General features: G+C 38.8%; 3 protein-coding genes across 3 annotated transcripts; 2 read left to right on the top strand and 1 right to left on the bottom strand.

Moving 5' to 3' along the window:
- The first annotated feature begins 213 nt into the window (after positions 1-213).
- LOC145218780 (uncharacterized) lies at positions 214-1,135 on the top strand. Its single transcript, XM_080086181.1, has one exon. The coding sequence runs from the start codon at positions 356-358 to the stop codon at positions 1,133-1,135; it is 780 nt and encodes a 259-aa protein (XP_079942307.1). The 5' UTR covers positions 214-355.
- A 3,532-nt stretch (positions 1,136-4,667) lies between these two features.
- Positions 4,668-16,633, bottom strand: LOC145218403 (uncharacterized). The gene is made up of 2 exons (XM_080085813.1): positions 16,408-16,633; positions 4,668-16,272 (listed from the first exon to the last, which is right to left on the bottom strand). Exon 2 carries the CDS (start codon positions 10,052-10,054, stop codon positions 6,329-6,331), a length of 3,726 nt encoding a protein of 1,241 aa, XP_079941939.1. The 5' UTR covers positions 10,055-16,272; positions 16,408-16,633; the 3' UTR covers positions 4,668-6,328.
- Positions 15,915-16,664, top strand: LOC145219765 (uncharacterized). The gene has a single exon (XM_080087080.1). It carries the CDS (start codon positions 15,915-15,917, stop codon positions 16,662-16,664), a length of 750 nt encoding a protein of 249 aa, XP_079943206.1.
- Positions 16,665-16,705: the final 41 nt, after the last annotated feature.

Genomic DNA, 16,705 nt, shown 5'->3' with positions numbered 1-16,705 from the left:
TGCAACTTTAAAGAAAGCGGAGATTTTTAAGCGGTACATAGATGACATCTTATGGATTTCATTTGGCCAAAGTACCACAACTGCCATCAAAAAAGCGCTATATGAGGCATTCCTTAAAGTTGGACTTCAACTTACCTTTAGGGAATTTTCGAACAGGGATGTGACTGGTCGCGTGGAATTTTTGGATGTAACCCACTGCTATTCGAGTTCGGACAAACTGCATTTTATAACCCAAGACCATATCAAAGAAACATCCAAGAACCGCTGTTTTTTGCATGGGACGTCGCATCACCCTCGTTACATTTTTCGTGGGATTGTGTTGGGTGAAGCATGTAGGCTAAGAAGATTAAATCAAATGCAGGACGACTACATGCTAAGCCTGGAAAGACTTCGCGAGAAGTGCCACCGTTCCGGTTTTCCTGCATTAATCACGGAGCAATGTTTGGAAGTAGCAAGAGAATGGGTACAGCGTTTAGCGCCGCCTAAAGAAAAAACAGACCAACATAGAATAGCTTGGGCTACATCGTTTCCACGGCTTCTCACGTTAACCACGAAAGAAAGGAATCTACAACCGCTCGCTAAAATCGTTTACAAAAATGCTTTAACCATCGGGAATGTTCTTACCAACTACAGAGGTTTGGCACATGGACGTATGAAGCAAATTGCCACCGGCCAATCGCGTCCATGCAAAAAGTGCGCGTTGTGTGGAAACCATGGCGTACATAAGGCGATGGTGTATGAGCAGTGTAATTTTGCCACACGCGGCAAATATATTAGATTAAAACAAGTGCTGGACTGCAAAAACTATAGTGTGTATGCGGCCACTTGCCGCATGTGTAAAGAACAATACATCGGCCAAACAAAAAACCGTTTTAGCACCCGATGGAACCGCCATAGATCGGTATGGAAAGAACATGTTATTAAAGAAGGTAACGATAATGCAGCGCTGTTGCGCCATTACGAAGTTAAACACCCTGAACTCTTCGCCACCTATCCCGATATTGCAGAGTGTTTTTGTGTCACGTTTTTAGAACAGCCGCCTTTTAAAGACTTGGACGCTTGTGAAGCCAAGTGGCTTAAAATTACCCAAGCTGCTATTAATATTCAAAAAATGGTTTTGTCCAGGGTGCGATAACTTCATTTTATTATTTTATTTTTTTATTTCTTTTACTGGTTTTTATCGATTTTATTTGATATTTCGTTTGGACTGGGTTGTTTGTTTGTGTCCACTCCAGAGTTTTTTCGTTGCCCCTGGACTAGACGGTTATCTCGACTCTCCGCTTTTCCTCCTTTTTTATTAGGTTGCACTGTTCCCTTATCGCTTGTTGCAGTGTGTGCCTTTCGTGTAGCTTAGACCAGTGCTCTTTAATCTTTTTTGGCTTGTTGAACCCTTAAAGTTGTTGTGACGAACTCATATCATTATGTCAATCAAACTCTTTTTTGGCTTGTTGAACCCTTAAAGTTGTTGTGACGAACTCATATCATTATGTCAATCAAACCGAGCAGAGCTCGCAAAAATTGCTTGAATTGCTACCAATACTCCAAGCATATGTTCGCGAATTTTCTGTAAAACACAGGAGAAAAAGCTTAAACTCGATGTCCTAATATAACCCGACTGTAACGCAGACACTATCAAACTTGGACACGGGGATAAAACATTATAAAAGTTTACCTTGGCTCGCATCATTTGAAACCTACATCTTTTTTCTAATATCCTGACAGTCAAATATCAATGGTTCATTAAAAGTTTGTGATGCACCCTTGTATACCCCTTCGTACTGGTGCACCCTATGCATATTTTGGTGCACCCTAGGGTGCACCGTGCGCACCGGTTGAAGAGCACTGGCTTAGACGCAGTTCTGTTGCAGATCTTGCATAGTTAGCAAGGGCTTGTAGCAGGTTGTCGTTTCTCTTTGGTGTGTTTAATATGTATTTAGTTCATTGCTTGGTTTGTCTTACTTTTACACCCGTTTTTTCACAGAACGACTGAAGATGCCCTTTTGGGGTGAAATATATATCGTTTAACAACTTTGTTGACTGATTTTGATTAGGAAGCACTGTTGCTTCGTCAATTATTCTTACACCTTGTATGAAAAGTCGTTTTTTTTTTGTTTATACATCACACAAATGTGGTTTGTTGTGTCAGAAAAAAGTTGCTTTTAAACAACCAACGTATGTATATTTTTCCAAATCGTCCAATAGTTCTAGTTATACAGGTTTAGCCTAATAAAACAACAGGAACAAATGCCTGAAAATTGAATGGTTAGCCCGATCAAGGTGTTGCATCTACACTCATAAAGATACCTTTTTTAAGCTTATTTTATAGTTAATTGTGGGGTTTGGGAGAAAAGACATGTGACAAGTGTTTGGTTCTTTTATAACTTGTATTACTAATATCCCTCCATAAAGACCAAGAAGAAACGATGAGAAAAATAGCATATTACGATTACAAGTAAGTGCACTACACACTAGGTTATCTGTTAAGCTGAGTCGGGATTAAAACCACTTAACTTGCATTGTATGTAGATTTTATAAATATTTATAATGTACTGTAACCACTTTAAAATACCAAGCATGGTGTGTGTTTGTATTCCTGTTTAAAGACACCTGAACAATACAGGCTCTTGTGAATCGAAGGATTGTTTTTAAGAGCCGAGCATACCACTAAGTAGGCCAATCAGGATTATGACTCAATAATCATCTGACGATCGCAGCGCGATTTCCTGTTCTACATCCGTTAACTAACGGTAGGATATGTTAGAGCAGCCACGCAGTGTGTATCTTCACAGTGAGGTGTGCAGTTTACTGTAGTGGAGATGTTGGTAGTTTATACTATATGTGATCAAGAGTTAACCATAATAGTCTTTAAATGCGGTTATTTACCAGAAACCACTTTAAGTAATTTTAATTGGGGTTTAATTGAAGTGGGTTTGTTTGTTTGTTTGTTGTTGTTAAGCTTGTTTACTATGTTTGTTTTATTCAAGAAAATAACAGGTTGTTTCTCACAAAAACTACTATGTAACTAAGTTGCCTGATGAACAGCTAATTAACGGATCGCTTTTGGAAACTAAAAGTGGGTCTTCAAGAAAACGGCACCAACGAAGCACAACCAAAGGAAACCTGCATCAAGCGAAATCTAGAAGTCTAAGTGAATTAAAAATACTAATTTCCTGCCCGAAATGTAAAGAGGAGAGCTACGTAACAGAAAAAAATTCAAAATTCTTCTGCTGGAAATGTACATCGGAGTTCAACATTGCTGCATCGTGCTGCAACGAAATTGATAGATTTTTGGTCCCGAGGTGACAACTAACTGCGTCACATGCCACCAACCCATGAGAAGGATGCCGTGCTGTCACAAATTTCAGCCGGACTACCAAACAAAGAATTTTCAAATGCGTGAAATGCAAAAGGTATTCAATGTTTTGCATTTGTAAAACTGTTAACGCTGTACCAAAACGGGAAATGACTACTAACTGTGTGAATAATGCATGCAAAAATACGCTTGTCCACTGTAGCTGTGGAAAAATTACATCTCAGTTAATGGGACCTAACAACCCGTATTTGTGCGATTGTGGCTTTGAATGTGAATTTGACATAGACATTGGTGTAGAACGTGTTTAAATGCCCCTCACTGTAACAAAATACAACGTAGCAGGGTTGCAAAACCCTAGAAAACGGCTAAGTGTCTTTTATTTTTTTGAGACAAAAAAGTTCGATATAATGTGTCTACAAGAAACGCACTCATCTGCATCAAATTTCAAGCAATGGGAATTAGAATGGGGCGGGGAAATTGTAGCTTCGCATGGCACAGCACAAAGTAAAAGAGTAGCGGTTTTATTTTTCAAAAACCTTTCCTACCTGAAACACGACATCACTGTTGATAACCATGCCATGGGCGTCATATAATTGTTGAGCGAAAAATAAATGACTTGCGCATAACGCTGTGCAATCTTTATGGGCCTAACCAGGACAACCCGCCATTCTACGACAACGTCTTTCGGGCTGTGACTGATAAAAGCGAAACCGAAAATATGATTTTTGCGGGTGATTTCAATTGTGTACCAAAAGTGGATCGCCGAATTCATTAAATGCAGAAGGACCACGCGCTTTATGGTGTGGGCGGTCGTGCCTGCGAAAAATGACGATGCACGCTTCCCATTTACGATACGTACATCGAAACGAACTGAAACTTTGCACGCTGTTACTGACTGCAATTTGAAATTGGCCAGTGAAGACCGTTTCAAATTATTTTAAGCCATTTTTGTTTTAAAGCAAACAGTAGTTCTCCGGTGCGACCACGCGCTTTATGGTGTGGGCGGTCGTGCCTGCGAAAAAAGACGATGCACGTTTCTCATTTACGATTCGTACATCGAAACGAACTGAAACTTTGCACGCTGTTACTGACTGCAATTTGAAATTGGCCAGTGAAGACCGTTTCAAATTATTTTAAGCCGTTTTTGTTTTATAGCGAGCAGTAGTTCACCCTTGCGCCCACGCGCTTTATGGTGTGGGCGGTCATGCCTGCGAAAAATGACGATGCACGCTTGGCCTGCGCCTGGCCTGCGCCTGGCCTGCGGGCCGTAGTTTGGTGACTCTTGGTTTAAAGCTAAGCGAACGCAGTGCATGTCAAGACCAAGTATTTGCTGTTAAGCGTTTAGTTTGCTGTACAAACGCTCTAGCGCAGGGGTGGGAAACCTTTTTTATAAAGGTCACCAAACGGTTTATCGACACTTGTTTAGGCCGCATAGACTATTTACCAGGCCAAGGACAGTGATGTTTAAACTTTTTACTTACATAATGGTCATTTTGCTCTTCCCTTGTAGAGTTGTAGGACTTATGGTCCAAGTTAACTAAAATTCCCTACTACATTTCCACCTTCACTACAAAATTTAGGATTTTTTTAATCTAGAAACTCGCTTGTTTACAAATATCAATGATCTAAGAGCAGCTTGTGCCATCACAGACGAGTTTAAGACATTCGATTATACGCAAATAATCATTCTTTTGCAACTCAAGTAGGATTGGAGAATCTTGAGCTCTTGGAGTCCTACGAAAATCACTTGTGTACCACTATGACTGTTGGTTCTTACTTGAAAACCGCTGCCCTAAAACTAATCAAAAAGTAATGTGGAATAAAGATCAACAAATACGTTTCTGTCTATTTTTCAGCGTCTGTTGCAGTCTGTAATAAAAATGTATTTTGACATACAAGGCCTCATGTGGCCTTTAGGCTGTAGGTTCCCCATCCCTGCTCTAGTGCATGCAGTAAAAATATAGGAATTTTAAGTTTTCATAACTCTTGACGTTCTTGTCCAAGCTGTTTATTAAGTGTCAATTATTATCCATTGGCCAACTTGCTTTTATTCGTTTTAATTGACGAATCAACGTAGTAAATGTTTGATCATCAGCGCATAAACTATTCTAGATATGACTATAATGCACCAGCATATTTTGTCGCTCTCGAGGGCCCTGTTTAACGACGGAAAAAATAGACAAAAAAAGAAAAATCAAAACAACAAAAAAGTCCAAAATATAACACACCTGTAATTGAGACAGTTTTTCTATCTTTGTCAGTTTTATACAGTAACACATGCTTTAATACACACATAAGGCGAAAATAACAATCAAAAACTTTTGGTTTGGCGGCATGTTTTCGTCACTTCGCACCAAGTTCCACACAAATGTTAACACCAAGAAAACACAACCGATTGGAATTATGATTTTAAATTAGTGTGCAAAATACGTGAAAAGTTCCGAAGCAGTAAATCTAATTTCAAACCAGTCTGAAAAAAAGTTTTTCAGCTTGCATGCAAACTGACAATAAACAATGTACAACTGTACAGAAGTAAAAAAATGTATGTTAGAACAATTGTAAATGTGTTTTAAAATTTTACAGATGTAATGCTTGGAACCAGGCATTCGCTTCTCGTGCAGCTTTAAAAACACACTTGTTGACTCATAGTAAAGAAAAACTTCATGTGATGTTTGTGAAAAAAGATTTCGCGGAGGTGGACATTGGAAAAAGCACATATTAACTCACACTAAAGAGAGACTCCATCGAAAAAGAATCTTAGAGCAACAATTGTTAGCCTTGTCGCAAACTCTTCCGTTAATGTACAAATTTTCAAATGTGTCGAAATTTACATGCAAAAACTTCGTCACGATGTATCAAGTTCTTCAAAAAAACGTTTGCACAAAAAGTAAGCGCGAAACAAGTTTTGAGAAAACAGCACTTTTCTCAATTTTAACATATTTACTCAAGCGTATGGTCATACAATTCCAGATACTTTTAAATGTTATTTATGGATGAAAGTTCTGTGATCGCTTTTTATCCAACAATCTCAATTACCCTGTCGCCTTGATCATCTGCACCAGCGTTGTATTTTACAGCCAAATCTGATGGGCGATTTGTAGACGTCCGTAAGGACGATAGTTTCGCCACCACATATGTTTTGGCCTTGATAATTTGATTTTCTATTGCTTTTGAGTAAAGCAAGGGATTAATAGCACTATTGATTGGAAGCAAGAGACAAGCACTCAACACATAGGTATCTGAGGGCATCTTGATGCCCCCGACACTCAAATATCCCATGACACAAATTGGAATCCAACAACAGAAGTCGGTAAAAATCAACCTCAAGATTCTCTTTTGCATCTTGAAGCTGATATCAGTGCTTCTGAATCCTTTCATGCGGCTAGCCTGTTTGTAGATGATAACATATGCAACCACCATGTAGATGAACATGGCGAAATTGATTGTGAGAAGGAAACTTGAATATTCCCAAGCGAAATCACTGGTTGTGGCAAACAAACGTGGCATACAAACGCTTGTTTCTCCATAGTACCCAAACTCTCCAATGATTGAGTTGCGAGGGAAAGTATTTTCTATTATTTGTTTCACTTCGTTCCAACCCTTCGTTTTTACACTGGCAATTCGTTCTGCAAGGAGTGACATGTTCTTCCTGGATACAATATCACTTCCAAAAAAGTTGTTTCGAAACCAAACATCAGCTGTAAAATATTCCGAAGTGACGGTCATTAAAGGCACAGTTGCCAAAACAACACCTGAAATCCAGCAAAATATTTCAGCTTGTAAAACTCGAAGAACACCCGAACTTCGAATTGTAAAGGGTTGAAAGGCAGATACAAGGCGATACGTGGTCATGGCTGTCATTGTAAAGGCGGACGTTTCAGATGATACAATTGCAAGTGCTCCAAGCCCTGAACACAAACCACTTGATCTCCATTTCTTATCAAACAAACAATAAGAACCAGAAAATCGAATGCCTTGCACTGTAACTGCAAGAAGATAGATGCCCATAAGAAAATCTGAACAACACAGGTTAAGAATAAAAATACTGGTGTTAATGTAAACCTTTCGACCCCTGTCTACATTCCATAAGCTGTAAGCAGTTGCAATAAAAACAAAGAAGTTCCCTCCCAAGGCCAAAATAGCCGTTATCCAAAAAATTGTGCGGTAGATTGGTTTGGTAATCATTTCGTTCACATCTGCAAACGCGTCACCAACCAAGTTAACACATTCGTCACTTCCGTCTGAACAATCTAGAATTCCATTCTGCACCAATCTCCAATCAACTGACAAAGGTTGTTTGTTTCTGCAATAGAATCGTTTCGTTTCACAACGACACCTGGTTTCATCAGATTCATTGTCACAATCGATAATTCCGTCACAAACAGCGTTTATGTCAATAGAAATCCTATCTTTAGTTTTACAATAATAACGACTAGTGTGACAATGTTCTAGAAATTCATCGGAACTGTCGTCACAATCAACTAAACCGTCGCACACTTGACTTATTTTAATGTTTATCTTCCCTTTTGCAAAACAATAAAACATATTTGGACAGTTCATTTCACCAATTAACGACAGGTCGTCCCAGATTATTCCATCGCATATTAAGTTCAACAAAACTTTTGCGTTGACGTCTATATCTAAATACTCCTGCAACGACAGTCTTAACAATAGGTTGTCAACTTTTGCATACCGAAGTATTTCATCAAGTTCGAGACTTTCCAAATCTCGTAGCCAAGTCCTAGTTTGTCCTCTGTTATTTGGAAACGAACAGTATTTTGTGTTGAAATGGTCAAAGCATTGTACGCTTGCATTGCACGACTTACTACTTTGAACCGAACACACAGATTTATTTTCGCAATGCATCAGATTTGACGGACATTCACCCCTTATATCAGAGCACAAACTTCGGTTCAAACAGAGACATTCGTCCGACATATCAAAGCAATCCACTATACCGTCACAAACTTGTTTGGTTGATATGATTAACTGTTTATCCAAGCACTGAAAACACCTGAATTCTCCGTCGGCGAAACAAACATCAGATTTATCAGAACATTGGGCTTCTGAATCGTAGACATTCATTTGAGGTAAAACACAAATACCTTGTCTTGATGATCCCGAGCATTTGAATCCGAATCCAGACCTGACTTCGTCGCTATTGTCACTGCAACTTTTAAGTGAGTTACAAAAGTAACTTGCAACTATAAACTCTCGGTTGTTACAAATAAAAATGTTTTCCATAAACGTTTCTGCAGTGTTGCAGTTTGAGGAGACGCAAATCACATTTCTGTGTTCACACAACCTAATATCATCAACACACGATGGTTGGATTACTGTGTTGCACTTCGTTGGGACTACGGAATGTAAGAGATATCTGGCATGTTGTTCATTCTTACAAGTTGTGGCAAACATAGTGCAAGATTGATATTTGAAGTTGGACACTGAACAAAGTTCGTCACTTCCATCAGAACAATCTTCAAAGCCATCACTCAGCCAGCTAAAAGGTATGCATCTGCCAGTAGATGGACAGTGTTGGTTACCAGGATCACACGGGCACCTTGCATGAACTCCAGAGCAGTTACATGTGTAATGTGTCTCGTCAGTACCAACAGAACAGTCGCGTCTCCCATCACACAACGAAGATCGTTCAACACATCGTTCTTCCAAACTAATGTTGTATTTCGTGCCGACACATTCAAATTTATCAGCTGGACAGGTGCAATTAAATTCATCACTCCAATCGCCGCAGTCATTCCTTCCGTTGCACTGCCAATGTTTGTCGATGCAACCACCGTTGTGAGTTGTGCAATTCTTGCTTTTGTAACAATCGCATTCAAACTTATCACCTCGGCAAGTGCAATTAGTCTCATCCCCCCAATCACCACAGTCGTTCCAGCCATTACATTGTCTGTAGCTGTCAATGCAACCATATCCAGTTGTGCAGCTTCTTGTTTTGTAACAATTGCACTCAAATTTATCAGCTGGACAAGTGCAATTGACTTCGTCACTCCAATCGTGACAGTCATTCCCTCCATTACATTGCTCATACTTGCTGATGCACCCATATCCAGCTGTGCAGTTCTTAGTTTTATAACATTTGCATTCAAAGTGATTAGCTGGACATCCATTGCAATTAACTTCATCACTCCAATCACCGCAGCTGTCAATTCCATCACATAGCACGTCTTTGCTGTAGCAACCACCATACAATGTTGTGCAGTTTTTTGTTTTGTAACAATCGCATTCAAACTTATCAGCTGGACAAGCGCAGCTAACTTCATCACTCCAATCGCCACAATTATTATATCCATTACATTGCCAGTCTTTGTGGATGCAACCAATGTTAGTTGTACAGTTTTTCGTTTTGTAACAATCGCATTCAAACATATTTTTGGGACAGGTGCAATTAATTTCATCACTCCAATCTCTACAGTTATTCCACCCATCACATTTCTTGTGGTTGTGGATGCAACCAATACGACTACTAGTGCAGTTTTTTGTTTTAAAACAGGGGCACTCAACCATGCCAGCTGGACAAGTGCAATTAACTTCATCACTGCCATCTAAGCAATCGATCCTTCCATCACAATGGGAATACCACCCCACACACCCAGCAAAACCTTTACAAGTTGTGTTAAAGCAGTCACACTGAAACCAATCCCTTGGACAAATCTCACTAAACTCGTCGCTCCAATCACCACAATGGTTCCACAGACCTGTGTCATTTACCGCAGACATTGGTATGCATCCTGGTTTCTTCCCACACCGACCGAACTTGTGACAAGCACATTCGAACATTGAAGAAGGACAGGTGCAGTTGCGATCATGGTACGGTTCCTTACACACCGACAGGTTTTCGGGTTCTATGAGTAAAGTTGTTAAACAGTGCTTTATAGATAGTGAAGTCTAATGTTGGCCTGACTCGTTTACACATAGTTAAAAGTACCTTAAGCGTATAAATTTTGTAAAATTGGTACAATAACAATATGTATAGTATTTTAAAAAAAGACACTCAAATCAGAACGCTCATAAATTATTCTATGCAGCCTCTTAATCTGGCCCAAAACCCCGCAATAACCTAACCTGAAAATATTTTTTAATCGACAGAAACCTAGATAGTTTGTAAAGCATATCGTAGGGGTTTTTGTAGTGATTCACCCTGTGGCATGCACTGCTCCGAATTGCTAGAACTTTTAGTAATGCCTCATTTAATAACACGTGTAATTTTGAGGGAGCAGCATTGGATTTTAAGGTCAATACAAGTGAATTTATAAAGCATGTATTTATGAAGGGACACTGGCGTTATGACGTTGCTATTAGAAATGCGGCAAATCGGCGTAATCTGGGTTAGGCCGAAATCGAATATTCAGCGGTTTTGCCGAATAAATTTGCCCAAATCAACCGAATCATTCATGATGTTACGCGAAGACGTACGCTCCGCATTTGATATGTAAACATGAGTTTATCTACCAGACAAACATAGCAGAATATTATAGTTTCGTCGTTATTTTATTTCTGTGAGATTTAAGGTAGCTTGGGCCATGGTTGCCAGCAAGGATGGCAGTACAATCTAAACATACCAACGAAACGTACTTGACGTACGGTACGCAAAATCGTACCTTACCCTCAAATAATCCAATCGGAATCCGGTTGGATAAACTTTATAACATGACGTGTCGAAACAAGCTGCCCCACTACAAAACCCGCTTATTCGAAGTAAAAGGTTGATGTTTTTTTAACGATGGAGCGACCATGTGTTATTTTCAACAGCATGTTTTTTGAAGTCCAACCATAGCTGCAAAAGATACTAAAACACTAGCTAGCTTTTTTTAACTATGCCTAAAGTGCGTGTAATCCTTCTTTAACATAGCGGTCAGCCCGCAGACAGAAACATATTGGGCAGTGACGTCATAAACATTTTGGGTCCTCTTTTGATACAGTGACATTGTAATGAAATCCTGTCATAAACAATTAAAATTCAAGTTCCAGACAATTTTATTATTATCTGCAAAAGGTAACAATTCAAAAATTACAGTTTAATCAACAATTAATATGCGCGTACTGGTACGGTACGCTTTTGGTATGGAGGTATGCTCTGCGCTCCGGTGAAGGAGCGTACCATCGTACCGTAGCCGTATCTCAGCTCTCTTTGCGTACTGTACCTACGTAACGTAATTGTGGATAAATTTTACTGCGTACTGTACCGTACCATCGTACCGCGCCGTACTGCCATCCTTGGTTGCCACCCTGGCCATGAATTACTGACTTTTTTTCTGGAGTGGAAAAACGATATTGTTTTCAAAATTATAATTGGCGCGTTTTTATTTAAGCAGAAACGGCACTTGTTCACGCTTTAAATTTGTGCCGCTAAAGATTCTGTTTCGGCCTAATCGCAGCAAATTGTTTTTGGTCGAAACCGAATCATTGTAAAAATGGCCGATTTTACCAAACGTAATATTCGACATTTCTGGTTCACATACATATATATTATCAAAAATACACAGGGGCAAATCTAGGGTTGTATGTAATCAGTGGCACAAATAATAGGTCATCCACTAAATAACTTCCCTGTTGTTGTGATTGGCAAGTGAATCTATGTGTTTGTCATGTGATTCGTTTTTATTAACAAGTTACAAAATAAATTCGTCAAGATCTTTAGCTTTGTAGCAATAAAGTACTGTCTAGTATGTTCTATCATAATTTTATAGGTTTAGAATGAGTTAATGTCGTTGACGGTGATAACTAATTTATTTTAAATTACGGCAGGTATAGTTAAAAAGAGTTGTGTTACAATGGATTTCGATCTCCATGCCAAACCAAACCCAACGGCAAAGTGATGCGTGAGCGCTAAAAGTTAACGCGCGCATCATTGATTACAAATTTATTACAAAACGTTTATTACAAACCAGGCACTTACTTTGATACGGTCGTGGAGCTAAACTGACATCCTCGCCAGGACATTCACTTCCCACGCAACTGAACACGGAAAATAAAAACATCAAGCAAAGCATGTCTACCGTGTGGTAACTGTTGCCGTAAACCTTGATTTTCTAAAACAGATAAGTTTGCTTTAAAACAGAAAAATATTTATTCTTATTTCTGCTAGTTGAACTACTAAACTGTTCACTACAACAAACACAGCCAAGCGTTTGGCCACGGACAAAAAACGAAACCAGATCTTAAATTCTACACATAGATGGCGACAGATTTTATTTTAACGGACAAACATACATCTTGATCAGTTCTACCCCAGTTTGCGTTTCTACACGAGTATGAATATACGGTGGAAACCACTACGTGTTAAATCTGAACCTTGATTAACATAAAAATGAATAACAAAGACGGAAGCACTAGACTGGGAACGTCCCTTTTGGACTTCGACGTCGTTTGTAGTTTGTTTACCACACACATACACATGTGAACATAGTGTATTATTACTATGGATAAAAGTGTGACCTACATTACACACTTAAACATACCACTTGTTACGTACCGAAGTTTGTACTCCTAATGCGTTTACCTAAACAAGAACAATTCTTGTGTAGTTATGTAATCCGTTGGTTGCATGCAAAATTTGTGGGGCTTTCTAACTATATTAAAAGAATAAAGATTATCAATTTTGCTACACAGAAACTTCACAACCGAAAGCAAGTTTTTAATGTAGCCTTCTGGAATCCACTTATCCCCGATTAAGCCAAATCCCACATTAACATAACAATGTACGTACCAGACTAGGAGCGACCCATCGCAAATCTGACGTCATTTGCATGATGCAAATTATGTGCTTTCATTACGTTAGTGCAAGCGAATCAAAAAAGTGCATATAGTGTACACGTTCCTGCTACCTTATCAATAAATGAGCCCAATCAGAAACTACACGCTGTATGCATGTGTTGCGTAAACCACGTTCGTTCGTAAACAAATATTAAAGTGTCGTTTGCCCACGACACAATAAAGCGCGGCTCTTACGAACACTTCCTTTTCTCCAGCGATGCTGGCTTTCTGAGTCCCAAACATTATTTAAACGCTGTCAATTCAAATTTATGACTTTTGCCCTTTAGCATCGTTTCTATTCCTTGATTCACCAACACTGAAAATGTTGTAACTATTTTTTTTTCTGTTATCGTAAACAATACTTGTTAATGACTCACACCATTAACGATATTCCATCAGCGCTTGTATTTGCTGTTTCATTTATTGTGCTGGTTTAAATAAAACTAAAAAAAGCATAGCATTAACTTGTAACAATATATTGGTATACTTAGCAAAATAGCTAAGAAATACTGGCATTTTGCGTGGATTTTTGTTTTTTCTTGCATGTTTAGAGAACCGTTTTATGTTTCGGTAGAGCAAATACCGCAAGGAAGGGTTTATACTTTGTGTCTTAGGTTCCAAAAATCATGTGCAAAAGTAGTGTATACATTTGCCATGGCAGGTCTTTATTAAAATAAATGTGTTGCAACTTTGACTTGACCGCACACAAAAACTTTCGAATTATACTAACATGTTAACGCGAAAATCAATTTAATTTTGCCGTCATGAGTACCTCGAATACCTTTTTGTGTTAATGCTGTATCGTAAAAAATACTTTAAAACACGATTTGCCAATTGTTGACAAGTTTGTGACCAATATGATTGCGCTTGTAATCGGACACGTTCGAAAAGGCAATTGTTGCACAGTTGACTGCCTTTTGCGGAGCCAGGTTACGCGGATTAGCATTTGGTCTAGCATTAGGCATTGTAAACAGTTAGATGTTGGATTGATTTCTGCCTTGTGGTAGTTAAGATAGGAGTTTTAACGCGCCGGATTCCGCCAGTTTTACAACTCTTTGTATTTTACTTACGTTTCGGAATAGTTTCAAAACTTATGAGATTTGTACTTCTATTTGGGATTGAATCAATTTAGTGCGTAGGAGAGACCCCCAAAAAGAACATGGGGTTTTAGCGTATGATACTGCCAAATCACATTCAAGTAATTTGACCATGTTAAGACAGTTTCGGAGTATATATCGCAGCTCAGTATTTCAAAACATAACTTGATGCTAAATGGTCAAGTTTGCACTTGATCAAATCGTCATGATTTGCCAACAAAATCAGATGAGAAAGGAAAAGTAATTTCATTACTTGTAACTTTACATCGTTTCACTAGCATGTTTCAATTGATTAACAAATGATCTTTCACTCTTCTTTAACCAAAATGTTATTCGTGCCCAAGTGGCATTTTTAAAACAACAGTTTGCGTATATTAGCAACATTCTCAGTGCAGCTACCAGCTACGTAAATTACATCATATTGCAAATCTTTACAAAATTAGCGGCAAGACAGTACTTTTTTGGAGATCAGATAAAGTTCGTACTTTGACTTTAATGTAACAGTGCTTTTATAGACAATCAGTGAAATTTTGTGCATGTTACCAAAAGGTCCAGGCAAAATTAGCATAATTGATAAAAACTACACACATCTTTTAAACCGCAAAGTAACAACGACCTAGTCGCTGGAAACAAATACACTCCAATGCACTTACTGTGTAGGTATTTTAACATGAACCTAGCCAGTTTCCAATGTTTCTAACAGAAAGCAAAAAGAACACGTTTGGCAACAAGGACAACTAAACAACACGTAACCAAATCACCCGTTATAGACCTCGATTCGGACCAAATTACTCAACCACCACCACCACAACGTTTTCATTGCCTTTGCACTTAGTGCATTCAAGCAAGAAGCTGAAATGATTAGTCCTAAAATTTTTGTATTCTTGATGACGTTGCTCCGTTGTGTGAACTTTTATGGAAACATCATGTTTCTGCACTGTCGAAATTTGTAAGTGAATGGCAACTCACAGTTACAATGGAACAACGTATGGTTGTGCGAAATTCGACTGTATCCGAATCTTTCTTTCCAAACTTTGCACTGGTAAGGTAACACGGTAAAATTTATTAACATATACTGCATTACGTAATTGATTTAGGGTCACACTTACACAGAATGTTGTTTAAACCAGTACTTATCTTTTTGCAGCTCATGGCCCACCTTAAAATTGTTTCTGGGGGGGAGACCACCGTATTGTGACAAAACCACAATAGAAAAAGAACTAAAATTAGGATGTAAAGCCTGAGCTTGATGATTAGTCGGAGTTTAGTGGGTGACAAGCTCACAAGCAATGCAGCATTTAGTCTGTCAGTGTTAAGACCAGGGAGTCGCGCTTGTCATATGGGTTCAGGTTCGGTTCGGATTTTGTTCCGGTTCGAACAAATTATCCGGTCCGAACCGGTTTGCGGTTTTAAATCGGTTCAAATTTTTGAAAACTCCAAAAGAGATTTTCCCCTGCACTGTTATTTTTGACACGCCCTATATAAGTGTTATCTCGCGTATGCTTCAGTGCGCTGTTTTGAAAAAAAACGAAAAGGAAATGTGGTAATAAACACTGAACACCGGAAATGTACAAATAATAACAACATTGAAGATTTGGAAACTGATTGTAAAGTTATCACTGATGAACGGCTTGTGGAACTTCTAAACCCAATCGACAAGCAAAGAGGTGTCAGGGTTTGCCAAACAATTGGGTGTAACAACAAAAGGGTCCAAAGTTGACATAATCATGGCAATAAACAAAATCATCTGCAAAGACGACGAAAAATTCAAAATGGCGTTAAAAAAGATATGGGGATGCTCTGGAGGTTGGGCTACTGCTGTTTGTCCGCACGGAGTAGTTTATGCGATGAAGTTTGTACTTCGGGCAGAGAATCCACGTGACTTTGTCGACATACTTCTGTCAATGAAACACCAGCCCAATATTGTAGTCATCGATATGGCAAACATGGTGGTTGCACACGGAAACAAACGAAAGCACAAGATGTTTCACCCTCATGATGGCATGGTAACTGCTCCAACTGACGAAAACGTCGCGCTGGTGCAGAAAAAAATGTTGCGCATCTCGTTTCCTTGGATTGTCAATCCTGTAGCAGAAAAAAATGCAGATCAAGATGCACACCCAATTACCAAAAGTTCTATACATTTGTGTCTTTTTGATCGATTTCATGAAAGTAATACGAAAGGTGAAAAGGAAGTTTTGAGGCGTATTACGAATATACCTGAATTGCATGGAGTTTTCAACAGTCAAGGAGCGGAGCAGCTGTATTCATCAAGAAAATACGACAGCAGATTTTTAAATCAGATGAAGCCTTTGCTACATAAAGCTTTTATTTTTGGAACGAAGATGTCCATTATTCCTGCGAATATAAAGCAAAACGTAGAACAAGTTATCTCGTATATGCGCGTAGCCCGTGTGGTGACTTTTCCAAGTGCCCGTGTGGTGACCAAATGCTACCACCCTGTTAGGTGGCTTTAAAGCATGATAAACGTTAATATTTTGGAATATTTTGATGCTGT

The sequence above is a fragment of the Phallusia mammillata genome, chromosome 3 (genome assembly GCF_965637545.1).
Source record: "Phallusia mammillata chromosome 3, kaPhaMamm4.hap1.1, whole genome shotgun sequence".
In the NCBI taxonomy this organism is placed as follows: domain Eukaryota; kingdom Metazoa; phylum Chordata; class Ascidiacea; order Phlebobranchia; family Ascidiidae; genus Phallusia; species Phallusia mammillata.
This window is presented reverse-complemented; position numbering and strand designations above follow the sequence as displayed.